This window comes from Bubalus bubalis, chromosome 3 (genome assembly GCF_019923935.1).
Source record: "Bubalus bubalis isolate 160015118507 breed Murrah chromosome 3, NDDB_SH_1, whole genome shotgun sequence".
Lineage (NCBI taxonomy): Eukaryota > Metazoa > Chordata > Mammalia > Artiodactyla > Bovidae > Bubalus > Bubalus bubalis.
The window spans coordinates 36073539-36100508 of NC_059159.1; the positions used below are offsets into that span (position 1 = coordinate 36073539).

Genomic DNA, 26970 nt, shown 5'->3' on the forward strand with positions numbered 1-26970 from the left:
GAAACTTAATTGTGACGTCACACACAGTCCAGTTGAAGCGTAGCGTCTGGGGAGTCTTGCTGGGGGGTTGTTGATAGCTCTGGGGGTGGCGGTCTTTGAGGATTGTCAGCGTCGTTGCCTGAAACTACCTGCCAGGGCTCCTTTGGACTCTTTATTCGTGGCTTTAAAACCTAAGTTTGGTTGAACTAGAGTTCAAGATGGGCTTGTCTAGAAACATCCGCGAACTCTTTTCGCCCCAAAAGCCAGCCCGCTCTGTTTCGGAGAAGTGGAAGGATTGCGACACTGTCGAAAGACATATCCGGTCTCAAGTGGTACCGAGTGTGACCCTCTTTATTTACAAAGCTACCTCTATGTGCTCAGGACCCGCTCACACCGCTTAGAGGCGCGCGGAACGAAGGAAAGACCCCGCCTCCTCTTGCCGTAAAGCGAATATTTCAAAGTGTTGCTTGTCCTCAACGAAGGCAGGGCCGTCGGTGTCGCAAAGCTGAAAGTGTTTGGGCACCACCCCCAAGTCGTAAAAGGGCCTGCGGCAGTCGTTTCTTCCACTGTCGCAAAAGCTCCCGGCCCGTCTTCGCCCCTCTGGAGCCACTCCCTCGCCCGTGCCGTAAAGCAAACCTGCCCGACTCTGTCGTCCTTTCTCTTCCCACCGTAGTAGTCCTTAGTTCCCTACTCCGGGATGCTTTATTGCCCGGCACTGCCGTAAAGCATATCTGGCCCCAGCCCCCGAGTCCTATTCCCCTAGGGCGTCCGTGCACCGCGGTTGCCACGGTGCCGCCAAGCGCGGCTGTCGCGCGGCCCCGGTGTCAGCGGCGATGGCGGCGGGGTCGGGTGGGAATGGGGGCTCCGGGGGAGGCCCCGGGCCGGGGCCGGGTGGGGGTGGTGGCCCCGGCGGGAGCGGCCCAGGGCCGGGGTCCGGCGGGGGTCTGGGCAGCAGCGGGGAGCTGCATCCGCGCACCGGGCGCTTGGTGAGCTTGTCGGCCTGTGGGCGTACGGCGCGGCGGCAGCAGCCAGGCCAGGAGTTTAACCACGGGCTGGTGTTGAGTCGGGAACCCTTGCGCGATGGACGCGTCTTCACCGTCCGCATCGACCGCAAGGTGCGGAGCTGGGGCCGCGGAAGCGAGATGTGAAGGGTGGTGGGAGGGGACCAGAAGGCGATGGGGGAGGACAGCTAGGGTAGCCCACATTACCAGATACCGAGAGGGAACCGCTAGCCAGAACACTAGGTGATGAGCAGGAAGGGAGCATAGAGCGGAAACATTAAGTCACAAAGAGAAGGAGACAAGGAGAGCTTAAGTTTTGTCAAGATCCAGGAGCAGGGAAGGGACACGGGGCCCCACCCACTATAATGATTAGAGAACAATCCTCCTGGGATAATTTCTGGGAGATGGAGGATGGAGAGATGTCACATATATGATGGAAGAAGAGAGATAACCAAGAAAAGAACAACCATTGAAGAATAAAAGCACACCGAAGGGGACAGAAAGATGGGTGAGGAGAGATACTCAAAGCAAGAGATGTGTGTGCCTTTGCGGTGATGCGGCGGAAATGCCAGGTGCACAGAGGTAGAATTTGGGAGGAGAGTGAGTTTGAGTGCAGCCAGAGCCTAGGAGAGAGGCCCATAGAGAGAGAACGAGCAATATACCAGCAAGTATGGAGAGCTGTGAATTTGGTTGAGGAGCCACAGAGACCAGAGCAGTTCGAGATGGCAGGAGCCTGGAGCCAGGGAATTTAGCCAGCTTGGTGAGCCAGCGTGGGAAGAGCATGGAATCATAGACAGCGTGCACCCAGAGTACAGAAGAGAGTTACTAAAGGAGAGCAAGTCTAATCATTCCCTGAGACCAGAGTCCAGAAAATACTTTGTGGGACTGGATCTCTGGATTGGGGATGCCTTGTATTTCAAGAGAGAAAAGCCCAGTTAGCTGTCTGAGAGGTGGGAAGAGGGGGACACAGTGGCCTGTGAAATGCAGGAGACCCATTCGTAGCCCACCCTGAGGCACTGTCTACCGCCCCATCACAGGTCAACTCCTGGAGTGGCTCCATTGAGATTGGGGTGACGGCACTGGACCCCAATGTGCTGGACTTTCCAAGCAGCGCCACAGGGCTGAAGGGGGGCTCGTGGGTAGTGTCGGGCTGCTCGGTGCTGAGGGATGGACGGTCTGTGCTGGAGGAGTATGGGCAGGACCTTGACCAGCTTGGCGAAGGGGACCGTGTGGGCGTGGAGCGCACGGCTGCCGGGGAGCTGCGGCTCTGGGTGAACGGGCGGGATTGTGGCGTGGCTGCCACGGGCCTTCCGGCTCGTGTCTGGGCCGTCGTGGACCTTTACGGCAAGTGCACCCAGATCACTGTGCTCCCCCCTGAGCCGGGCTTCAGCCCCCCTACTCCCAGCCCCACTCCTCCCCTTGAGCCTTCTGCCCCCGCTGAAGATTCTGCCTTGGCTGAACAAGGGACCTCTGGGGATGAAGGTGAGAATGCAGCTAGGGCAGTGGTGGGGGGACGGGGCAGAGGGAATGGCTGAAGGGACGGGGGCGGGGCAGGGCAATGACAAGTGAGGCTGGGTGTGGGCTGGGAGAGCAGGGGCTAGTGGAGGGGTCTCCTGGCTGTGGTCCCTGCAGCAGGGGCTGAACCCTTATTCCCCTCCCATTCCACCTGGTCCTCAGCCTTCATGGTATCCCCAGCGCAGGCCCGGCCGGAGATGTTTCCTAACAGCCTTGAGTCGCATAATGGTGAGGGTTCCTGGGAGGCCTGGGAAAGGGAGCAGGACATGAGGTGGATGGTGGGGGGGGTGGCGGGGGGAGACCTCAGGAGAGGGGTAGGGAGAGCATGGTGAGCCTGAGACTGAGAAGACGCATTTCTGCTTCCTTCCTGTGTCCTGCTGTTGCAGACTTTGCCGGCATGGAGCTCTCCGAGGTGGTGAGCAATGCCATCCTGTCTGCGTACAACGGGGGGCTCCTGAATGTGAACCTGAGCTCCCCCCCTGAAGCACCGGGGCCTAGCGGTGCTGCCACCTCGCCCATTGTCACCTCCAACGATGCTCTGCTTTTCCATGAGAAGTGTGGAACCCTCATCAAGCTCAGCAACAATAATAAGACCGCTGAGCGCCGCCGGCCCCTGGATGAATTCAACAATGGGGTTGTCATGACCAATCGCCCACTCCGGGACAATGAGATGTTTGAGGTGTGCAAGGTGTTGGGGCCTGGCCAGCGTCTCACCCTCTGGGAACTAGAGATGGGGCTCGATCCCCAATGCTAGCAGAGGGTGGAGGTGGCTTAGGGAAGCTCAAAGGGTGGAGAGATTTTTTTTTCTGCGTTTACATTTCTCCTCTCCCTTACACTGTCATTCCACCCAAGATCCGCATCGATAAGCTCGTAGATAAGTGGTCAGGCTCCATTGAGATTGGTGTCACCACCCACAACCCCAACAATCTGGAGTACCCAGCCACCATGACCAACCTGCAGTCAGGTACCAGCCCCTGGCATGGTGGGGGCGTGGCCTGTGGTCACCAAGCTGCAGGGAGCCCATACCCTAACCAAGGTGTCTGCTTTCCCAGGTACCATCATGATGAGCGGCTGTGGGATCCTGACCAATGGCAAGGGCACCCGCCGGGAGTACTGTGAATTCAGCCTGGATGAGCTGCAGGTGAGGGTGGACACAGCGCCGGCCTCTCTCCAGGGGCACCCCAGTATATACCGAGCAGTCCTGCCTGGGCTCCGTACTCTCTGACGTGGAGGAAGGCCCTTTATGTTTTGTCTGAAGGTTCCTTCTGAGAAGGGCTTCCCTGGTGGGCTCAGATGGTAAAGAGTCTGCCTGCAAAGCAGGAGACCTGGGTTTGATCCCTGGTTTGGGAAGATCCCCTGGAGATGGAAATGGCTACCCGCTCCAGTATTCTGGCCTGGAGAATTCCATGAACAGAGGAGCCTGGCAGGCTACAGTCCGTGGGGTCACAAAGAGTTGGACACAAATGATTGACTTTCACTTTTCCTTCTGAGAAGGCAGGGCTGCCCAACTGTTAAGCACTCAAATTTTGCAGTCAGATGGGTTCCATTCTTCTTTCAGTTTGGCCTTTGGTGGTGGTGACCTGTGGCCAGAAGCTCATCTTTTTGGGTAGTTTTTTTTTTTTTTCTTAATGTCTGAAAATGAGCCTGTTGGTACTATTTGATAGAGTGCCATGAAGGTTGAGTTGGTGTTGATAAGATAGTTTAACATAGTGCCTGACTTGCCTTGAACATTCGGAGTGGTCTGAGATGCATGGGAACCAGTTGGAGCTGTTCCCCTGTCGCATTGGTTGATGGGAAGGCTGGAGGACTACTCTGTTCTCAGTGTCCAGGACAAGTCTGGAGCCTAGCTGTCAAAAGATTCCAGGTTTTTATTTTTCTGCTTTGAATAGGAGGGTGACCACATTGGTCTCACGAGGAAGTCCAACTCTGCCCTACACTTCTTCATTAATGGCATTGATCAGGGTAAGGAGAAGCTCAGAGAGGGCGGCTGGGCCAGGGCTTTCACTGAGGGGGGGTCTATCTCATTCTCCCTTTATTGATTCTTCTCCCCTCGTCCCATGCACAATGAGACGGCCGTCATTCTTCCATTCCCTGTGCCTTCCACCCCTGCAGGTGTGGCGACCCCCCTGACACCCCCAGTGGTGTACGGTGTGGTGGACTTGTATGGGATGGCCGTGAAGGTGACCATCGTCCACAATAACAACCACAGTGACCGCCTTCGCCGGAACAATGCCATCCTGCGGGCTCTGTCCCCTGAGGGTGCTCTCCGCCGGGCTGCTCCTACAACCCAGGCAGAACCCGAGCGCCTGCTCTTCCACCCCAACTGTGGGCAGAAGGCAGCCATCACCCACGAGGGACGCACTGCCCTGAGGCCCCAGTATGGCCCATGGGGTGGGGAGAAGCCTGCGGAGGGGCTATGAGGGGATTGGGGGAGGGGTGGGCAAATGGGAGGCCGTGGGAGTCTGGTCGGGGGGCCTCCTGGAGTGTGGACCGTGGGTGCTTGACCTGGGCAGTGGGTGTCACTGGGCGTTGCAGGGCTGAGCTTTGGGGCACTGTGTGTGGTGGGATCTGAGTCCCCACTTGCCATGCCCTCAGTGCCACCGACGACTTCAATCATGGTGTGGTGCTGAGCAGCAGAGCCCTGCGGGATGGAGAGGTGTTTCAGGTGCGCATCGACAAGATGGTGGACAAGTGGGCTGGCTCCATTGAGATTGGCGTCACCACCCACAACCCTGCCTACCTCCAGTTGCCCTCCACCATGACCAACTTGCGCTCTGGTGAGCTCCCAGGAAGGGCAGGGCCAGGATAAGATGCTAGGGGGGAAGCCGTCCCTGTTTTCCAGACTCTTTCACTTGTCACGTTTGTGATGACACATTCAGTGCCTGAGGCATGCCATGTGGATAGGGCCTGTGGTTGGTGTGAGAACTGCAGAATTTTCTTGCTCTGCCCTGAGAAGAAAAGGCAGGCTGGACTGGTAGCTTCCGGAAGTAACTGGGGGACTACTGTGTAAAGGAAAGAAGTCTTGGCTTCCTCTTCATGGCTTTTGCCACTCGTTGTTCACTAGGGACCTGGATGATGACAGGGAATGGGGTGATGCACAATGGGACGACCATCTTGGATGAATATGGGCACAACCTGGACCGACTCAAGGTGGGAGACTGGGGGAACTGGCACCTGTCGGTAGCGGGGAGGCAGGCCAGGTGGAGCTGCTGAAGGACCAGCCCAGGTAGGAACTCAGCCTGACTCCTCACTCCAGCCCCCCTTCTTCCAAGGCAGGGGACACGGTGGGCGTTGTGCGGCGGGAGGACGGGACTCTCCACTTCTTCGTCAACGGCATGACTCAGGGTCCCGCTGCCTGGAATGTGCCCCCAGGAGTCTATGCTGTAGTGGATCTCTATGGCCAGGCGGCCCAGGCCACCATTGTGGACGACGTGGGTGAGGGCCGGGCTGGGCAGGGCCTGGGGTGGCCTTGGGAGGCCTCAGAGATGACTGTAGGCCTAAAGGGTGATGTCCACTTGCAGAGGTGCCCCAAGTCCCTGAACCACTCCCTGAGGGGAACAACCAGGTGTCTCCAAGCTCTCCATCGTCTGGGGCTGGGGGCTCGGACCTCCGCTTCCACCAGCTGCATGGCAGCAATGCGGTCATCACCAACGGGGGCCGTACTGCACTCCGCCACAATTGCCGCAGCGAGTTCAACGATGCCATCGTCATCTCCAACCGGTCAGTATCTGGACTTTTATGTCCCTACTTCCCTACTGCTCAGCATCAGCCACCCAAGTGGGGCCTGTCTGACGGCCATTCTCCTGGCAGAGCCCTGAGAGATGGCGAGCTGTTTGAAATCGTCATTCAGAAGATGGTGGACCGCTGGTCAGGCTCCATTGAGGCTGGTGAGGGGCGTGTGTGTGTGTGTGTGTGTGTGTATGTATACATGTGCTGGGGAGGTGCTGGCTGCCAGAGGCTGGGGACTTGGCTCTGACCCACCCCTGCCTCCTTCTAGGAGTGACCGCTATTCGGCCGGAGGACCTTGAATTCCCCAACACTATGACAGACATTGACTATGACACGTGGATGCTGAGGTTGGGCTGTCTGCTTTGGCAGCCAGCTTGGTGGAGCTGGCCGGGATGAGGGAAGCAGGGTTTGGGGCCTATGGTAGGTGTAGACCATGACAGACCTAGGTGGTCTGGCTGTTCCCTCCCCCTAGACCCTTAGGGTAGCTTCTACTTTTGCCTGGGGGGTTTCCAGGGTGCAGGAGACAAGATTGGGTCTCACACCCCAGGTTAATCCCAGTCCAAGGCCCTGGACAATTCCGACAAGCAGAGATGGGGCAGAGGCCTGTGTGGGGAGGAAGGTGGGAGGCCGATCTACCCGTTCTGTTATCCCTGCAGCGGCACAGCCATCATGCAAGATGGGAACACCATGCGCAACAACTACGGGTGTGATCTTGACGCGCTGGGCACTGGAGCCCGCATCGGTATGATGCGCACGGCTAAGGGCGACCTGCACTACTTCATCAACGGCCAGGACCAAGGCGCTGCGTGCTCAGGCTTGCCTCCCGGTAAAGGTGACTATTCTGTGGCTTTCGACCTGCCACCTTCGGCCCAGTCCATCCCAGGCTACTGGGCTGCTGACACCTTCTGTTCTTACTTAGAAGTGTATGCAGTAGTGGATCTGTACGGCCAGTGTGTCCAAGTGTCCATCACCAATGCCACCGGCCCCATGGACAACAGCCTAGCGACCAGCAACACCGCCACTGAGAAGTCGTTCCCCCTGCACTCCCCAGGTTTAGCTGGCAGAGAGGGAGGCTGGCAGGGAGGGAGCGGGGAAGGGCTCTGTCTGCCTGTGGTGGGCCTGAGGGGTACAGCCTCCAGGTCAGGCAAGCTGTTTAGACAGGCTGGCTGCAGCAGTGGTAGACCAAGGGGAAGGGGGAGGGCTCAGCCCCTGGTGGGGAGCAGCCAAGAAGAGGGGAGGAAGTTCCACCTGGACACAGGGCCTGGATGCTTCCCTGCCACCAAAGGGCTGGGACACCATCGCTGGGCATGGCAGGTTTGGGACTGAGTCCTGCTGTGGTCAAAGAGGTATCAAAGTTCTTGAGGGAAGACCGGAGGTGGGACCATCATGTCGACTTCCTGCTGCATCTGAAAGCCTCGCCCTGTCCTTTCTGAAGCTTGCTGCCCCAATCCTCCCCTTCCTCTGGTCCTGTCTTCCCACAGTGGCTGGCGTGGCCCACCGATTCCACAGCATCTGTGGCAAGAACATTGCTCTGGAGGAAGACGGCACGAGGGCAGTGCGAGCAGCCGGCTATGCCCATGGCCTCGTCTTCAGCACCAAGGAGCTCAAGAGTGAGGAAATCTTCGAGGTGGGCTGTGGCAATGTGACCCAGGGGGCCACCAAACCTCCATGGCAGGGCCAGCCTGCTTCCCATCCTCCTGCAGTGCGCTGAGGGTTCCTCTGTCTCCCAGGTGAAGGTGGAGGAGCTGGATGAGAAGTGGGCCGGCTCCCTCCGCCTAGGGCTGACCACGCTAGCGCCTGGGGACATGGGGCCCGGCGCAGGTGGGGGCCCGGGACTGCCTCCCTCCCTGCCAGAGCTCCGGACAAAGACCACCTGGATGGTGTCCAGTTGTGAAGTGAGGCGCGACGGGCAACTCCAGAGGATGAACTATGGCCGGAACCTGGAGAGGCTGGGGGTGAGGCAGCTGACCCCAGGGCTGCAGGTGGGCCTGGGAGTGGGGGCGGCGGGGAGAGGTGGGCTGAGCCCTTGTCCTTGCCATGCCTTGGCCCTAGGTGGGAAGCCGTGTGGGCATTCGCCGAGGGGCAGATGACACAATGCACATCCTGGTAGATGGAGAGGATATGGGTCCTGCAGCCACCGGCATTGCCAAGGTAGACCCCAGACCTTCCATGGACCTGGAGGAGGATCAAGGTCCTCCGCTAATTCCTAACTTCCGGTCTGTGTGCCTACAGAGCGTGTGGGCTGTGTTGGATCTATATGGGCCAGTGCGGAGTGTCTCTATTGTCAGTTCCACCCGTCTGGATGAGCCAGAAGGCACTCAGCCTCCTTCCCCCAGCTCGGACACCGGCAGTGAGGGCGAGGAGGACGACGAAGGCGAGGAGCATGGCCTGGAAGTAAGAGGTGGCAGCAGGAACCATTGGGCTCAGGGATGGACTGTTGGTGGGCCATCAGCCACCAGGTCATTTTCGGATTCCCTGATCTAGTCCTGGATGGCCAGAGGCTTATTGGCAGGCTCTATGTCCATCCTGGTGGGGTGGCTTCGGTTTTGAGTCGGCACTCCCAGCAGCTCAGTCTCTCCTCCTTACCAGGGCCAGAACCAAGTGGCCATTATGCCCACAGCCCTTGAGTTCCTGGAGAACCATGGGAAGAATATTCTCTTGTCCAATGGGAACCGTACAGCCACACGAGTGGCCAGCTACAACCAGGGCATAGTTGTCATCAACCAGCCCCTGGTGCCCCAGCTGCTGGTCCAGGTGAGCTACACCTCCTTATCCCTAGCTCCTCTTGCTCCAGGTGACCCGGGGCCAACTCTCCTGTAGAAAGGCTTTTTTTTCTCCAAGTGGAGGGTGAAGTGGAAGGCATGCATGCCCCTTAGCTTTCTGGGTGTTTGCTCATATCCTGTGGTAGGAGTTGTAGATCAGTTTCCAGGAAGTATCCACCTGAGGGCTGTGATGAGGGAAGCAGTGTGGAGGGGCTTGGGGAGGCCAGGAAGGCTCCTGATGCTGTATGTGGGAACGGGGCATGCTTTCCAGGGGAGGGGGCATTATGCTGTGAAGATGTCAGTTAGGCAGGTGAAGGAAACCCCCGGGGACAAGAATCCTTTATAGCAAGACCAAGGCTGAAAGAGGGAAGGACACAAACAAATTGGCCATTTCGGGTCCCTCCAGGTATCAGAACGGGCTGCATCCCAGGCTGCACTCTGGGGTGCCGTCTTCTCTCCCTGGCGGGGGTGAGGAGCCCGGTCCTGCTGGATGGGGGACCTCTTTGCAGGAGGCTATGATTGTGAAGCAGTTGCCTTCTCCCCAGGTGCGGATAGACTTCCTGAACCGGCAGTGGACATCTTCCCTTGTCCTGGGAGTCATCACCTGCCCACCGGAGAGGCTCAACTTCCCTGCTTCTGCCTGTGCCCTCAAACGGGCAGCCTGGCTGCTGCGGGGCCGAGGGGTCTTCCACAATGGCCTCAAGGTGGGTGGGGAGCAGGGAGAGGGCCCTGCCTCTCAGAGGGAGTGGCTGGCCGAGGGAGAAGAGGGGCCCTGAGCCCTGGAGGTAGGAGCACAGGTGTATAGTGGCCCTGTAGCAGGTGGGCAGAGCTGTGAGTGCCATTACCTGGACAGTCTCAGGCTCACTGCCTCCTCCGACATCCCTGCCATTGAGAATGTCACAAGGGGGGAAAGGGAAGGTGGACTTTAGGTAACTGAAGCAGTGGGCAAGGGTAGAGGCAAAACCCAGGGACTGGCAAAGCTTAGTGAAGGGCGGCGGTGGCTGCTGCCAGTTGGGAGTCTGATCTCCCTGAAGACAATAGATCTTTCCTCCTAGATCTGTGAGAAATTTGGTCCGAATCTGGACACGTGTCCAGAAGGCACCATCCTGGGACTGCGGCTGGACAGCTCTGGGGGGCTGCACCTCCATATCAACGGGATGGACCAGGGGGTGGCTGTGCCAGATGTCCCCCAGCCCTGCCATGCGCTCGTGGACCTCTATGGGCAGTGTGAGCAGGTGAGTGGCCGTGGGAGGAGAGGAGTGGTACCTGGGAGGCTGGGCGGTCCCAGGAAAGGGGAAGCCAGTAGTTCATGGAAGGGATCAGCAGGCCCTGGGGGCTGGTCACACCCTGACTGACCACGCCTCTTCTCTGCAGGTGACAATCGTGAGCCCTGAACCAGGGGCTGCCAGTGGGAAAAGTGCTGGAACCCAAGGGGACATGGAGAAAGCTGACATGGTGGATGGTGAGCCAGGCCAAGGGGCCAGGGCCCACCTCACCCTGACTTTGTACTTCTGGCTCCAGCCCCTGTGACATGGGCCCACTCTGCTCCCTCAGGTATCAAGGAGAGTGTGTGCTGGGGCCCACCGCCCACCACTAGCCCCCTCAAAAGCTGTGAGTATCACGCCCTTTGCTCCCGTTTCCAGGAACTGCTGCTGCTTCCTGGTGAGTCCCCAGGCCCCCAGAACCTCCCTTATCCCCGGCCCAGCTCCGGGCTGTGGCTGAGCCCCAGGGTGGGGGCCATGCCACAAAGTCTGCTGCTCACTCTCCACAGAGGACTATTTCATGCCTCCGCCGAAGCGTAGCCTGTGCTACTGTGAGTCTTGCCGAAAACTTCGAGGGGATGAGGCCCACAGGCGCCGAGGGGAGCCCCCCCGTGAATACGCTCTGCCCTTTGGCTGGTGCAGGTTCAACCTCAGGTATGTAGAAGGAAGGATTGTGCACCTCCTGCACTATCCTTTACCCACCCTGGGAAAATGTCCTGAGAGGATGTGTGGAAGACAAACCTTCTTGTCTGGGGAATGACCTTGGGGAGCCAATAACCTTTGTCCTGTCTGTCCACCTGCTAGGGTGAACCCCCGCCTGGAGGCTGGGACACTAACCAAGAAGTGGCACATGGCCTACCATGGAAGCAACGTGGCGGCTGTCCGGAGGGTGCTGGACCGAGGGGAGCTGGGGGCAGGTACGTAGCACCAGCAGACGCAGGGCAGGTGGGCCTGTGGGTGGTAGGAGGGCCACCCTGACCCAGCTCTCCTCCCTCGCAGGCACTGCTTCCATCCTGAGCTGCCGGCCCTTGAAGGGAGAGCCTGGGACAGGGTTTGAGGAGCCTGGAGAGAACTGTGCACCTCCCCGGGAGGAGCAGCCCCCTCCAGTGCTGCTTTCCCCCTCCCTTCAATATGCTGGGGCTGAGACCCTGGCATCCAAAGTGCAGTGAGTACATGGGAGGGGCCCCAGGGCCACATGGGTCTCCATGATTCCCTCCTGTCCACCTTGTCTCCCTAGTGCCTTAGTCTCCAGCCAGCCCTTCATTCACAGTCTTTGTACAAGTACCATTTATTTTGTTCTATCACAAAGAACAAAGAAGGGAACCCTGGTCACGTGGAACTTATGTCCTCTCTTGCTCTAGAATGTTTATCCATAGTTATTTAGTATTTTTAAAGGTGACAAGTAAGTACTATGGAAGCGAAAAGTAGAGCAGAGTGAAGTGGATCAGGAGTGTGGTTGGAGCACACAAGATAGGGTAGTCCAGGTAGATATCGCTAAGAAGGTGAATCTGAGCAAAGACTGGCAGCATGGAGTCAGTCGAGCAGGCATTGGGAGGAATACCATTTCAGGTAGAGATGAGGCTGCAGCCAAGCCCCTATAAGGAAGGAGTGACTACCAGCAACAGCAGGGCCTGTTGCTAATTGCGGTGGTTGCAGGTGCCAAGGGGCAGAGGTACTGGGGCCAGAGGCCTCACTGCCCTATTTCTGCTTGTTACGTGACAGATTCCGGGACCCCAAATCCCAGCGGACGCACCAGGCCCAGGTGGCGTTCCAGGTGTGTGTGCGCCCTGGCTCCTACACCCCGGGACCCCCTTCTGCGGCCCTCAGAGAGCCTCCCGATCCGCACTTCAGCCCAGCCGAACTTGAGTGGGTGACCAAGGAGAAAGGGGCCACGCTCCTCTATGCCCTGCTGGTACGGGTGGAGTGAGGGGCGAGGCCGCGCCACTACAAGCACAGTTGGGCCTCGGCCCGTGGACTCGGAATGATGACTGCCTCCAGGTCATTCCAGCGCCCCGCGACATGCATGGTGCTCAGCCTGGCAGATGCACAGGAGCGTGTGGGCAGGCTCTCAAGACTAGCTGGGAAGCGGAGCTTGGCTCCGTGCCCCGGCTGGAAGGGGACGTCCCTCCCTTCGAGGTGAGGGCGCAGCGGGGACCCCGGCCGCAGACCCCGGGAAACCCTCTCCATGCACTGATCTGGGGAGCATGACTCCCCGCAACTCCTCCCCCATACACTTAATTTATTTCCGTTTCTGTTCCCTGGTTACTGTGAATCCCAGAGGCGTCTCCCCGTGCCCCAACGAAGCTGCTGTTCCGGCCCGGGCGGGAGTGGGGAAGGCGGGGGCCGGGGCTCGGGCCTCTGTACAGTTGTTACTGACTCTGATTTCTAAGGAGCCAATAAACGCAGTCAAAGAGCAGCCGCCTCGGCCCCTCTTTCGCGTGCCTCTCGCCCGCAGGAGGAGCCCCGGCCCCGCCAACTTCGGGGACTCCGCCCGCTGGGCAGGTCGGGTTGGGGAAGTCTCGTGGGGGCACATAGGCGGGGTTTGGACGCCACGGGCACCCGTCGCCGGCACTTCCGTCTGCGCCGCTCCGCCCAACCAGCGAGCCCGCGGCGGCCCGACTCCGGAAGGATTCGGCTTAGCGGCCGGATGTGACGCCGCGGCCCTGCCGCTCGGGAGGCCACAGAGAAAGCGACGAGAAGGCGGGTAGGGTGGGGCGGGAGCCCGGGTGGCGGGCAGGGACGGGAGCGCGGATGCCGAGACCCAGGCCCGCGCACGCGAAAGAGCCGCGCTGCGGGCCCGGCCGGGCGGCCGACACGTGACCGGGGCGGCGGGCGGCGGCTTCCGCCTGGTCCCGGCGCGCTCCCACTGAGCTGCCGCCTCCCCGCAGGCCCGGCCGGAGGTCTGGCAGCCAGCGACAGAGCCGGGCGCTCACGGCCCGAGCGTCCCCAGCAGCACCATGCCTGCACTTCTGGAGCGTCCGAAGCTGTCCAACGCCATGGCCAGGGCGTTGCACCGACACATCATGATGGAGCGGGAGCGCAAGCGGCAGGGTGAGCCGGGCCCAAAACGGGAGGACGCACGGTTCGGGCGCACCCGCGGTCCACGGTGACCCCCACCACGGGCAGACCAGTGCATGGCGGCCGAAGCCAGAGGGACAGCTAGCCCCGTGGTGATGGTGGTGGGAATTAAAAAGCCCACGCCTGGAGCTGGGAAGGACCTTGGAGAGCACCTAATAAACTTCCCCGTTCCAGCCCCCAACAGAGATGAAGCCTGTTCCAGAGCACTGGAATAACCAGTTTTTGCTGGTCTTCAGTTCTTAATGTTCTAATATTTTAACACCCTGCTTGCCCATTCTGCTTCTTATTCCAGAGGAGGAAGAAGTGGACAAGATGATGGAACAGAAGATGAAGGAAGAGCAGGAGAGAAGGAAGAAAAAGGAGATGGAAGAAAGAATGTCACTAGAGGAGACCAAGGAACAAGTAAGCAGTCCCTCCATCTCTCCCTTCTTTCGTCTCTTGGCTCTCCTGCTTTCATCTTTTCTCCCCTCCCCAGATCTTGAAGTTGCAGGAGAAGCTTTTAGCTCTACAGGAAGAGAAGCATCAGCTTTTCCTGCAGCTCAAGAAAGTTTTACATGAGGAAGAAAAACGGAGGCGAAAAGAGCAGAGGTGAGATTAAAGAGCTAAAAATAAAATCGAGGCCAAAGTGTAACAGGGATCAGGTAACAAAAGATCAGTGTTTAATGGCATATGGGAAGGGGAGTGTGTGGGGGTGGGGACATGACAGACTTGTCTTTGACCTGCTTTCCTTTCGCTCCAGTGACCTGACCACTCTGACATCAGCAGCATACCAGCAAGGCCTGACAGTTCACACCGGAACTCACCTCCTTAGCATGCAGGGTGAGGGTTAAGAAACTACTGGTCAGAATGGGCCCTCCTGGGAGTTACAACATCATGAAGCACCCCTCTCCCTCTCTAGGGAGCCCTGGAGGACACAATCGCCCAGGCACCCTCATGGCAGCTGACAGAGCCAAACAGATGTTTGGACCCCAGGTGCTTACGGTAAGAGCAGGAAGATTGGGTGTCTAGGCTGAATTTTTTTTTCCTACTTCCAACCAGACCCTAGCATCTTCACCAGCCAGCACTCAAGTTTTGAGTGTGTCTACATCCTGAATAGGGGGAATGGGGGTGCAGTCACTTAAATTTCTGCTTCATGGAGTTGACAGGCAGTAAGTTCTCATCCTTCCTTCTTAGACCCGGCACTACGTCGGCTCAGCAGCTGCTTTCGCAGGGACCCCGGAACATGGGCAATTCCAAGGTAGCCCGGGTGGTGCCTATGGGACTGCTCAACCCCCACCTCACTATGGACCCACGCAGCCTGCCTACAGTCCTAGTCAGCAGCTCAGAGGTGAGGTGGGAAGAGGAATTTTCCTCAAGACCCAAAGGGAGGAGTGTTGAACAGGCTACAAGGACGTTCTAATGGTCTCCTGCCTTCCTCAGCACCTTCCGCGTTTCCTGCAGTGCAGTACCTGTCTCAGCCACAGCCACAGCCCTATGCCGTGCACAGCCACTTTCAGCCCACCCAGACAGGTGATGGGAACACCCCATGCTGGGGCCCAGTTCCATGCTTCCTACCTTTCTCCTTTCCCCATTCTCTACTCACTTCACACTCCTCCTTCCCCACCTAGGGTTTCTCCAGCCTGGTGGTGCCCTGTCCTTACAAAAGCAGATGGAACATGCTAACCAGCAGACTGGCTTCTCTGACTCAGTGAGTAGAGCCTTGAAAAGTCAAGGGCTACCTATGCTAAGGGGAGCCTCAGGCTGCCTCAGTTGCTGACACTGTTCTCTGCAGTCCTCCCTGCGTCCCATGCATCCCCAAGCTCTGCATCCCGCCCCTGGACTCCTGGCCTCACCCCAGCTCCCTGTGCAGATGCAAGCAGCAGGAAAGGTAAGGGTGGTGATCAAGCTCCTCAGAATCCCTGCATTGCAGGGAAACAGCATTGGGTGGGATAGACGACCCCCACCCTGTTTTCCCTTCCCCTCCCTGGGGTGGCTCTCTGGTGTGGAGTAGACAGGAGGGTGTGCACACTGACAAAGCCCTCCTTTCATCACCGCTGCCAGTCGGGCTTTGCAACCACCAGCCAGCCTGGCCCTCGGCTCCCCTTCATCCAGCACAGCCAGAACCCACGATTCTACCACAAGTGACCATCAGATTTATCTTCAGCCTTGGCCCCAACCTCTGCCCTTGGGGAGGATCCCCCGTGTCCCAGTACCAGGCCAATAAAATCTACCTGCCACTACCCCTGGCTGCTGTCTGTGTTGCCTCCCACTGGACTGTTTAGAGGGTGGGCAGTGGCTGGCAGGAATCACAGAGTGACAGCAGGGTTGGTTGTAATGAACTCAGCAGCAGAGTTCATTCAACCTATACTCTTCAGATTTCCAAATAAATACCCATTTAATTCGAAAAAGCAGCTGAGTTGGGGACTTCATATTAAACTTGTAGTTTTATTCAGGTTTGATTTTAACAAATGTGTCGGGGAGAGAGCCCGCAGGAAAGGATGAAGCCCATGGGAGCAGGGCCCTCCCAGATGCCTGAGGAGGGGGCATGTCCCCTCCCCTCTCCTCCTCTTCCCCTCCCCATCTTTAGATGGGGAGAGACATAGGCAGGGGAGGGGGCTGGTCCCCAGTTTGTGGGGGTGGTGCTTGGGATAGAAGACTATGGAGGAAATAAGGGGTCAGATTAGGTAAGAGTTGGGGAAGGGCACAAGGACCATTTGCCAGAATCCACAGCTTTCTGATTCCAGATTGAATTTTAAAAAAAAAAAAAAAAAAAAAAACTAAACCACAAGCAGCACCCACCCCGTCTCCCCCACCAGGGTTGTAGTGCGAGGGGAGAAGAGGAGGGCAGCTTCACCAAGGCCATGGTGCACTCACTCCTGGCCAAGGGAGCAGGGTGAAGGGCAGGGGCTCCCCGACAGATTGAAGGGGTAGGGGAAACCAAAATAAAACGTCAAATAAATCGTGTAGGAGGAGTCCAGCCAAGGGCCAGGCCAGAGCTGGGCCAGGCTGGGGGAGGGGGCCTCTGCAGGCTGGAGGATCACTGCTGCCACCACAGCCACCCTGGGTAGGAGAGAGAAACCAGGTGAGACAGGGTCAACCACAGGGAAAAAGGGGGACAGGGCAGGACCATGCTAGGAGGCAGAAAATAAGCCATTAAGGCTAATCTAGCTCTTTGATGGAGATAAAGGATGTGAAAGGAGGGAGTCACACTCACCTGGGAGCCAGTTATTTTGCCATGGCCTTGATTGCAACAGCCGCCTCCTCTGTCATGGCGGACAGCACCGTGATCTGGGAAAGCACAGGGAAGGGGAGTCATGTCTGAGTGCAAAGCAGGGGAAGAAGCACAAAGAACAAGCTGGGTACAAACTTGGGAGCACCATACCAGGATCTCTTCTCCACAGTCATATTTCTGCTCAATCTCCTTGCCAAGGTCTCCCTCAGGCAGACGGAGGTCCTCTCGCACCTCCCCGCTGTCTTGGAGGAGTGATAGGTATCCATCCTGGATGCCAATCAGCTAGGGGCAGACAGAGAAGAAAGCTGAATATGGGCCCAAGTAGCCTGAGGATGAAGGGTGTGATGGGCAAACTAGGGCGGCAAACAGCTAACACCGGATACCCTCTCTTGCCCATCTCCCTTCTCTCAGCACAAGGTCTTTGGTCAGTATCAACTTCTACTGCCCACCCCCGCCCCTGCCAACTACTACTACTAACCCACCTACAATCACGTCACCTACATACCTGAAAATCGTTCCTTTTGATGTTGGGGACATCCATATTATGAGTTGACGGGCAGATATCTTCGTATTTCTTCCCAGTGAAGATGTCAATACCAACCAGATGGACCTACATCACATCAAAGAGAAATCCAATTATACTCTAGGATGGAGGAGATCCCTGGCTGGGTGGGGGGAAGTCACACTAGGTTGTCAGGACAAAGAAGAGTTGGAATTGAACCAATCAACTCAAAAAGGAAAACACTAAAAGGCTCTAAAAAGAGCCTGAGGCCAAAAGACCACCACTGAAATTGCAGCTGACCACACAGGTGAGGTTGTAGGGCAGCCTTGGAGCAGTCAGTTACCTCAAGCTATCAAAACGTTAACAAGAGACCAAGATTCCAGGGGAGTAGGAGGAACCTAGGTAAAAGTTTACAAGACCTTTTATTGACATCGGCATAAAAGGCAGAGAACTTGGAAGGTAGGAAGAAAAGAGTTCAAAAACAGGAAGGAATAAGAGCTGAAAATAAAAAGGAGTTGGGAGAGAGCAGAACTACACATATAGGAAATAAGGAAACCAGAAAGAATGATCTAGACATTTGGAGGTAACCCATGACAAATGCCAAGTCAATAGAAGACAGAAAAAGTGATTAAGGAACAAAAGCAGAGGAAATTCAAAGATGAATCAGGTTGAAGTTTTGGGGGGGGAGGGGGAGGTGGGGAGTCTGAAGTTACAAGGAAAGCTGTAAGGAAAATGCTGACCAAGTAAGCAAGCAGGCTCCAAAAAGAGGGGGCAGGTAGAGGCACTCTGACCTTGCATCAGAGATGTGATGGGAAAGCTGGAACTGGAGAGTGGAGCAGTGATGTAGAGGTGCAGAGATGTGCACTGGTGCCCTGCCAGGGGAGGGGTGCATTTTATGTTAGGATTGGAGAAAACATGGACAAACTAATGGAAACAAAGAGCACCTACAAAGACTCAGCGAGACAAATACAAAAAGCAAAGGCCAGGAAAAAGAACAAAGCAACTGAACAGCCAGAGCATAGAGGACCACGAAGAAAAATTGGAGACACACAAAGATGGAGAAAGGAAGGGGCTCCAAGGATGCTGGGGCACAGGAGGGTAACCGAGGAGGAAGCTGAAGGCTGGTGCAATAGTTGAAAAAGGTGTCCAGGGCTGAGTACTGACCACCAGGAGCCAGATGGTAATAAGTAATACAAGAGCTAAATAAGATAGAGGGCTAGCACTGACGACAGCAGGTGGGGAAAGCAAGGTACAGAAATGAAATTCTAACCTTGGCATGGCCATGCTTGCCGGTCTTAGAAGTTGACATCTCCACAATCTTACATGGCCGGCCTTTGAGCACCACGAAGCCATTCTTACGTAATGCTGAGCACTGCATCGGGAAGGTGGCTGAGGCCCCTGCATCTCCTGTCTCGAAGTCCAAATCATCTGCCATTTTAAGAGGCTACGATTCCAACTAGAGTCAAGAAGAGAACTAGGGTCAGTGAAGAAAGAATTAACACGGTCTCCAATCCATCCCACTCCACTCTAGAAACATTGCTTCATTTTTTTCCCCCAGCACTTTATCCCTTTACCCACGTAAAACAGCTTCTAGACTAAATGCTGATTAGATCAAAAATACGAAGAACTGGTGTGTGTGGCAGTGGAGATAAGCTGGATCCCCACCCCAAATGAAAGCTAAAAGAGTGGCTTGAAATACCAAAAGCTCCAGGAATTTAGGATCCCAAATCTCTGATATGGGCAAAGGCCTAATTCTTGGTCGAGGGAGGACTCAGGTGTTACTTGCCACTGAAACCAACCACCCCTGTTCCCCACACATAACCAGGGCTATAATTAGGTGAGCAGCTATGAGCCAGCAAAAAGGCGGGGCTAATGTGGGGGGGGAGGGGGTGGAGACCGGAGGACTGGGAGCCCCACCCGTCTCTGTTACACCCCCCCCACTCTATCCACACAAGAGCCCGTCACTGGTACAGGAAACCACAAGGCCGCTTTGGGGGATTCCCGCCTCTCCAACATGCATTTGCAGATGCAGCCGAGAGGGAGAAAGCAAAGTTGTTTTCTAACTGATCTCCCTGCCAAACACCTCTGGTTTCCCAAAGGGAACCCAGGAACCCAGCCTCTCCTCAAGGGCCCTCCCACTTTTCCCAGGATGCATCAGTCCTGTCGGCTTTTCAGGCCCGGCCTGTACAGTCAGTAGAAAGTGGGGGAGTGGGGAGTGGTGAATGACAATAAAATGAAAGCAAAAGGCTGGTAGTAGTGAGTAGTATAAATTATACTAGGCTAACAGAGTTAAAGGCCCTAAAACCAGGCACTCTCAGGTCAGACACCACGACAAAGACAGTGACAAGGTGAAGAGCACCTATCACAGCGGGTAACTCATCTGCCTGGGACTTTAAGGCGCCGTCGGCACGTCCGAGAAGAGTTGGGCTCCCGTCCAATCGCCCTCCGTTTCCCCATTTCTCTGGCCTCCCAGCACGGACGAGCGCCACTTACACCTGGCTGGCCGCCTCACTTCACAGGATGGCTAGGGGGAAAGCTCCAAAGATCCATGAGGTGGGGGGAGCCGTAACATATGCCCACAGCGGGCTCTCCGAGGTGATCCTGATCCGGGCCTCTGGCCTCTCCCACTCCTCAAAATTCCAAGCTCCCTTAGGTGCCTGCGAAGACCAGCTCTCTCCGCGCTGTGGGTTGCCGGCTCCCGCCCACCATGTGGCCGCCCGGGGCTTCCGGTGGCCGGGACCTGGGGGGAGGGGTCCCCGCGCTGCCATGCGGCCCCCGTCCACGTTCGGCCATGCGGCCTCCGACCCCGAGGGCAGCCTCCCGTGGGGGGCATTTCCGGTACTGCAGCCTGCCCCCTCCTCAAAGGCCGCGCCAGGCCGGAGCCACGCCGCCTCCCCTCCCCCCCCCCCGCCAGCCGCCAACCCCCCCCATGCCCTCTCACCGAACAGCCCCCTCCCCCACCTCACGTGGCCTCGCGGCTCCCGGTTCACAACGGCGCAGGTACCCTTGCCCCGGCGGGCCGATTTGGTCCCCGGCTCTCGCCCTGGCGTGGCCGCCCGGCGGCCTCTCCCGCGTGGCGGCCTCGCGGCTCGCCGTCCCCCGCCCTGCGTCGCTCCAACGTCACCCGGCCAGCCCCAACCGTCACCCCGCGCGCCAACCGGGTCACGCGCCTAAGTATCTCCGCACCTCGCGCGGCTCGCAGACGGAACCCCGTGCGGCGGAACCGCAGCTCCCCTCTGCCCCCTCCCCGACCCTCGCGCAGTTCCATCTCTACTCCCAGGCCCAAGTCAAGGTTCCGCGCACGCGCGCGCTGCCCGCTCTCACCTCGCGCGAACGCACTGACTCGACCCCGTCCGCTCGCCGCGAGCCCAACCGCTGCCTCCGAGCCCACTGCCGCCGCCGCCGCCGCCGCCGCCGCCTCTACCGCCGCCGCCGCTGCTGCACACGGGTCTTAGTACGCAGGCGCCGACTCCCCACTGACCAACCAAGCAGCCCTGTGACAGCCGCGCAAGCGTGCTATCTATCTCCTCCGCCCTCCACCCCCGCACTGCGCAAGCGCACAGATACTCCCTGCTCTCCACCCTCCCTCCCACCTACCCATCCAATGACGCGCATACGTGAACCCGCCCCTCACAAATCCTAAGTTCGTCCCACCAGTAGGCAACGCGCAGGCGCATCCGGTTTTTTAATCCCTTCAACCTCCTCTGCTCTCCCCGGGTTAGACCACCAGCCCTACCGGACAAACCTTGCGCCTGCGCGGTAAAGAGTCCTACTCTCCACACCCTCTGAAGGAAACGCCTCGGCCTCAAGGCGCATGCGTGTTGGGAATGCTGAACGCCCCTTCCACCTCAGACGTCGTCTGTACGCCAGGCGTTGAAAAGACCACGCCACTGTATCGCTGGTCTTGTCTAGAACGCATGCGTCTTAGGAAACGCCCCACCTCGACTTTAGCTGGACTGGAAAGACTCACACGTTTCAGAAAACTTATACTGTGGGGTGGGCCCCTTGTCGCAAAACCCATCCCTCTCCCCCTGCTCCCCCGTTCCAGACATGCGCGAGAGAGCTCTTTCCGCTTCACTCTTCCCCGCGCGCTAGTGTGGTCGAGTTACCACCCATCTTAGCTTCACTTCTCTAAAACTGTGCGCCTCTACTCTGCCATAGAGTTTCACCCGGAAAGATAGAGCGGCCCCGACCCAGCCACCATCTTGTTCAAATTCTTAGACCGTATTGGTCCCTATGGCTTCCATAGAGGCAATTCTTCTGAATCCTGGAATAAGATTTACATGGCATTTCTCTTTTCCCTTAGCTGTCCTTTGCGGTCTCCAAACAATTGTCTACGAGCACCCTAAGAAAATGGAGAAAGAAATGGTAACCCACTCCAGTATTGTTGCCTGGAGAATTCCATGGAGAGAGGAGCCTGGCAGGCTATAGTCCATGGGGTCGCAAACAGTCGGATACGACTGAGCGACTCTCACACGCACGCACACACCCTTAGAAAAGAATTCTCTATCAAGTGTGGTATATCGAATTCCACTGATGTTCCCTTTCATAAGAGGTGACCATGAAACCAGAAACTCGCAATGAATTTCTCTGGTCTTCGTTCTAGGGAAGAAAGCTGCTGCTTTTCCTGAAAATTTGTAGTCCTCTACCTCTAGTTTCTAGGTTTTCAGCACTACCTTCGTGGCTACCTTGCTTGCTTCCGTAGACTGGTGGACAATATTGTGGAACAAGACAAGCAACTAAATAGCTGGGCTTGGAATCCAAAATCCTGAATCTGGTTCTTATTTAAGATGGGACACGGTAGATGTGCACTACGAGCACTGCTGCTGCTGCTGCATCGCTTCAGTCGTGTCCGACTCTGTGCGACCCCACAAACGGCAGCCCACCAGGCTCCCCCGTCCCTGGGATTCTCCAGGCAAGAACACTGGAGTGAGTTGCCATTTCCTTCTCCAATGCATGAAAGTGAAGTCGCTCAGTCGTGTCTCTTAGCGACCCCATGGACTGCAGCCCACCAGGCTCCTCCGTCCATGGGATTTTCCAGGCAAGAGTACTGGAGTGGGGTGCCATTGCCTTCTCCACTACGAACACTAGCTTGAATTAATACATTTACGTAGCACATTGTACTATCACCCCCAAATCCTCCCACTCAATTTTCTGAAATTTCTGCCATTTCCTTTGGGGAAAAAAAACACAAATTTCCTGGATGCATTGTTTAAAAGTCCAATTCCTGCTCTTCTCAAAGATGTCCATATGACCCAAGAATTCCACTCCTAGGTATATAACCCCCAAATTAAGAACAGGTACTCAAATCATTGCAGGAAAGTACTTAGAGCTATTCAGTAGTAGTAAAAAGGTGGAAACAACGTAAATATCCATCAACAGATGAATGAATAAACAAACTGTGGTGCATACATGTAATAGAATATTAATCACACAAAAGAATGAAGTATAAATGCATGCTATAACCACATGAATTTTGAAGATGTTACAAGTAAAAGAAGCCAAACAAAAGTGTCACATATGATTCCACTGATGTGAGATATGCAGAATAGGTAAATTCGAAGAAACAAAAAGCAGACTGGTGGTCAGTAACTGCTTAATGGTCATGGAGTTTTAGAATGATGAAGTGCTTTGGAATTAGATAGAGGTGGTGGTTGTACAACCCGTGAATTTGAATGCAGTGAACACCACTGAGCTGTTTATTTAAAAATGTGAATTCACCTCAGTTTTATAACTCTTGTACACAGATGTTCATAATAGCCAAAAAGTAGAAACTACTCAAAGTCCATTAACTGATGAAGGAATTAATAAAATATGGTATGTCCATACAATGAAATATTATTCAACAATAAAAAAGAATGAAGGACTTCCATGGTGATACAATGGATAAGAATCCACTTGCGAATGCATGGGACACAGGTTTGTTCCTGGTCCAGGAAGATTCCACATACTGAGGAGCAAATAAAGCCTGTACACCTCAACTACTGAGCCTGCCTGCTGCAACTACTGAAGTCCACTTGCCTAGAGCCTGTGCTCCACAAGAAGCAGCCACTGCAAAGAGAAGCTCACAGGCCACCATAAAGAGTAGCCCCTACTCACCACAACTAGAGAAAGCCTGTGTGCAACAATGAAGACCCAGAGTAATCAAAAATAAAATAATTTTTTTTTAAAGAGAGGGAAAAAGAAAAGGAATGATGTACTGGGTACACACTACAACATGGCATAACTATGAAACATATGCTAAATAAAAGTCACAAAAGACCACATACAGTAATGTATTATTCCGTTTACATGAAATGTCCAGAATAGGCAAATCCATAGAGACAAAATTTGATAGACTGTGGTTGCCTGGTGCCTAGGGGGAAATGAAGACATGGAGAGAGATTACTAATGACTATAAGGAAAGGAGCAGAGGGTGTCTTTTGGTGTGATGAAAACGTTCTAAAATTGGAGTGATGCTTGCCCTCTTCAGATATTGAAAAAAATTGAATTGTACATTTTAAATAATTAAATTGTATGGTATGTGAATTGCATCTTGATAAAGCTTTTACTTTAAAAATGTATTGTTCAGGGGCTTCCCTGGTGGCTCAGTGGCAAAGAACACACCTGCCAATATAGGAGACATGGGTTTGATCCCTGGTCCAGGAAGATCCCACATGCCGTGGGGCAGCTAAGCCGGGCACCACAACTACTGAGCCAGTGTGCTGCAATTACTGAAGCCTCCCCGCTCTAGAGCCTGTGCTCCACCATAAGGGAGGACACTGCAATAAGCCCACACACCACAGCAAAAAATAGTCCCCTCTCACTGCAACTAGAGAAAGCCTCAGGAGCAACGAAGACCCAACACCACCAAAAATAAATACTTTAAATAAATATACAAAATTATTTTTTAAAAATAAAAATCTACTGTTGGGAATTCCCTGGCTATTCAGGTTTGATCCCTGGTCAGGAAACTAAGATTCCCACAAGCTGCACAGGGTGGCCAAAAAAAAACAAAAAAAATGTAATGTCATCTTTGTTCTTTAATTGGTTTACTTCTCTGAGACGTTGGTGAAGAGTCCTAGATGACTGAAGTCTCAAGCTCCATGATTTTAAAAGGGGCTGAGTGATGACAGCTCCCAAGAATTCCCATTCAAAACAGAAGGGGCACAAATAATTTTTATGGAAGGCTAAGACACACACACTCAGAGAAAGAGAAGGGCAGAATATTGCACAGTATTGTAGAGTGATGAGACCATCGGTATCTGGGAGACCACGCTGGCATTGCATCTATGGAATTACCACAGCCCAGGGTACAGTCCTCTGCTTTGTAAGCCCCAGAATTTTATTTTGCCAATCAAGTCACTTCTTTAGGGAGCACTTTCCTGACCTACCAGACTAAGCCAACTTCCTGTGTTATATATGCGCAGAGCAAACATTACAGCATTTACCCCAGATTGTTGGTTCCCACAAATCCATTTATTTGTGTGATTACTTTATTAATGTCTGGTCTTCTCCATTAGAATATAACATATATAAGGACAGGAGTCTGGCTGATTTTGTTTACCATTGTGCCCCCAGCTCCTAGAACTGTGCCTGGCAAATATTTGGTACATTGTAAATTTAACGTTGAGTGAAGGTACACCTGACTGAAACCAAGTGGACTCACAAAAAATTGACAAAGAAACGGCATATCAACTTCTTTCTAAATGAATTGAATTGGTCAAGGACCACAGAACATCTGTGTTGGCTGATCCATCTGATCATCCTCTCTGTAAGAAAATATAAGTGGAAAGAAAAAAACCTAGTCAAGGAATCTTGAAATCAAAGTGAAAGGAATTAACTGCATTTACTTCATGACAGCTCGAAGACCATAGTGCTTTTGTCTTCAGTGTAAAAGAGGCCTACCTGTCTCACCTTTGGAAAGAATCCTGGAACAGTAATAATCTTGGATTGAAACTGCCCTGAAAATTATTAGACAATCTTTCTGGCCTTTTTTTTTTTCCTGATTTGCACACTGAGTATTGTCTTCAGTCCACACAGAAGACAAGAACTGATTTTGAGAACTGATTCAAAATAGTTGGTCAGATTTTATCTTGTCTTAATGACATTCACATTCCTTTCCCACTTTCTTATGATTACACCCACTCACCGAGTGTAGAATTCAAATATTCTTGAAAAACTCTCCAGTTACCCTTATATAGACTTTTTTTTTTCTTTTTTTTTTTTTTTTTTTGCCTCACTACATGGCTTGTGGAATTTTAGTTCCCTACCAGGGGTTGAACCCAGGGTCCTCGGCAGTGAGAGGGCAGAGTCCTAACCACTTGACTGCAAAGGAATTCCCTCTATAGACTTTCATTGGCTTTGGAGGATGTCTTGGCAATTAATTGCATTCATTATTCCCTCATTCCTTTCTCAGAGGGTAACAGTTTAGAGAGTACCCACATTTTGCTGAGAAAGAAGTTTGTCAAATGAGTCTAAATCTGTTCTGGTAGACATTTTTGGTAGGCTTTTTAAAAGTTCTATTTCAAAATAATTTTAGGTTTACGAAGAGCTGCAAGTATAGTACAAAGAGTATTTTAAAGAATGTCAATGAAGAGTTGTAAATGGGAACCAATGGTGTGGTGAAGATTGATTATATAGGCATGTGTCTTTAGTAGCCAAGTCATGGCCAATTCTTTTGCAACGCCATGGACTGTAGCCCACCGGGCTCCTCTGTCCCTGGAATTTTCCCAGCAAGAATACTGGAGTGGGTTGCTGTTTCCTTCTCCAGGGGATCTTCCTGATCCAAGGATTGAATCCATGTCTCCCGCACTGGCAGGTGGATTCTTTACCACTGGGCCAGCAGGGAAACTGTTATATAGGTATATGAGAACCAACTGTGCACATCTCCTACTAACTCTTGAGTTCAATAAAATCTTATTAGTAACTTAAAGTTGGCACCACAGAAGTATTTACACCATGGAAGTTGGCAGATATTGCAAATCAGGGTCCCTTTACCCTGAGCTGGCTGTTAAACATTTAGCAGCACACCACACATAAGAAAAATATAGGGAAGGCAGCTCTGATGTATTCAAATAGTGTTAGATCAAGATAGTCCAGCAACGGTGTAAGAGGTGGGTTGAAAGGGTGAGAGACTGGAGGTAAGAAGGCCCTTGGAAAGTTGTCATGTAGTTCAGATCACAAGCAATGAGAGTTTGGATTAGGAGTTCCTGGGGTAAGAAGTGTTTAAATAATTGGACTTTGAAAAATGGGTGGAATTTGGGGGAAAGGTAGAAATAAAGGAAAAGTGCATTCCAAACAATGGGAACAGTGAGAGCAAGAGTGTGGAGGAAGACATGCAGGGTGAAGAGAGAGAGTTGTGTCAGTGGTTGGGCATGGAGGGCAGAGATGGTAAATGAAAGGTAGACGGGGAAGGGAAACCTGGACAAGATCATGGAGTCTTGCATCTGTACAAAAGAGCACACTCTTTTTTGGTATGTATTGGAGAGACAATGCCAGTCACTGATGCCGCTGTGCTCTAGGAAACTCGTCTCAGCCATGGGTGACAGAAGATCAAGAAGAAAAGGCAGTACACACAGAATTTTTAGGGCAATGAAACTACTTTGTATGATACTACTGTGGTAGATACAATCATAAATTCACCCAAACTCACAGAATTTATGACACCAAGAGTGAACCTAGTGGAAATTATGGACTTGGTGATAATGATGTATCAATGTAGATTCTTCAGTCACGACAAGTGTGCCTCTCTAATAGGAGATATTGATAATGTGGGAGGCGATGCATGTGTATATGCGAAATCTCTATACTTGCCTCTCAGTTTTGATGTGAACCTTATAACTGCTCTGAAAAATTAAAGTTACTATGTTTGAGGGGAAACAATGGAGCTGGACTGGAAGCAAGGGACCAGTGAAGGGCCTCTGGCAGTAGCCCAAGCGGACAAGAATAA

The 26970-nt window shown here is 54.2% G+C and overlaps 3 protein-coding genes across 14 annotated transcripts; 2 read left to right on the forward strand and 1 right to left on the reverse strand.

Annotated features, from left to right (window-relative positions):
• The first annotated feature begins 655 nt into the window (after nt 1-655).
• On the forward strand, nt 656-12664 carry NEURL4 (neuralized E3 ubiquitin protein ligase 4). 8 transcript variants are annotated; one of them, XM_025280693.3, is made up of 29 exons: nt 656-1094; nt 2018-2462; nt 2658-2723; nt 2882-3174; nt 3348-3459; nt 3548-3636; nt 4385-4457; nt 4608-4872; nt 5091-5272; nt 5560-5645; nt 5752-5926; nt 6017-6215; nt 6306-6382; nt 6493-6571; nt 6881-7056; nt 7144-7275; nt 7706-7851; nt 7955-8179; nt 8277-8375; nt 8457-8618; nt 8814-8978; nt 9532-9690; nt 10042-10221; nt 10361-10448; nt 10541-10648; nt 10758-10902; nt 11053-11165; nt 11248-11413; nt 11971-12664. In XM_025280693.3, exons 1-29 carry the CDS (start codon nt 813-815, stop codon nt 12173-12175), a joined length of 4692 nt encoding a protein of 1563 aa, XP_025136478.3. In that variant the 5' UTR covers nt 656-812; the 3' UTR covers nt 12176-12664. The 8 variants fall into 8 exon arrangements, with proteins under 8 accessions (XP_025136478.3, XP_025136479.3, XP_025136480.3 ...); XM_025280694.3 differs by having other exon boundaries at nt 7147-7275; XM_025280695.3 differs by having other exon boundaries at nt 6881-7050.
• A 147-nt stretch (nt 12665-12811) lies between these two features.
• On the forward strand, nt 12812-16058 carry GPS2 (G protein pathway suppressor 2). Of its 3 annotated transcripts, none has more exons than XM_006060156.3 (11): nt 12812-12952; nt 13137-13299; nt 13619-13728; nt 13802-13914; nt 14066-14145; nt 14225-14307; nt 14500-14653; nt 14746-14835; nt 14934-15013; nt 15098-15193; nt 15367-16058. In XM_006060156.3, the coding sequence occupies exons 2-11, from the start codon at nt 13206-13208 to the stop codon at nt 15448-15450; spliced, it is 984 nt and encodes a 327-aa protein (XP_006060218.1). In that variant the 5' UTR covers nt 12812-12952; nt 13137-13205; the 3' UTR covers nt 15451-16058. The 3 variants fall into 3 exon arrangements, with proteins under 3 accessions (XP_006060218.1, XP_006060219.1, XP_044795287.1); XM_006060157.3 differs by having other exon boundaries at nt 12812-12948; XM_044939352.2 differs by lacking the exon at nt 12812-12952 and having other exon boundaries at nt 12970-13299.
• On the reverse strand, nt 15731-20808 carry EIF5A (eukaryotic translation initiation factor 5A). 3 transcript variants are annotated; one of them, XM_006060160.3, is made up of 6 exons: nt 20785-20808; nt 18310-18495; nt 17043-17147; nt 16688-16819; nt 16520-16593; nt 15731-16365 (listed from the first exon to the last, which is right to left on the reverse strand). In XM_006060160.3, the coding sequence occupies exons 2-5, from the start codon at nt 18472-18474 to the stop codon at nt 16531-16533; spliced, it is 465 nt and encodes a 154-aa protein (XP_006060222.1). In that variant the 5' UTR covers nt 18475-18495; nt 20785-20808; the 3' UTR covers nt 15731-16365; nt 16520-16530. The 3 variants fall into 3 exon arrangements, with proteins under 3 accessions (XP_006060222.1, XP_006060220.1, XP_006060221.1); XM_006060158.3 differs by lacking the exon at nt 20785-20808 and adding an exon at nt 20364-20547; XM_006060159.3 differs by lacking the exon at nt 20785-20808 and adding an exon at nt 20001-20147.
• Nucleotides 20809-26970: the final 6162 nt, after the last annotated feature.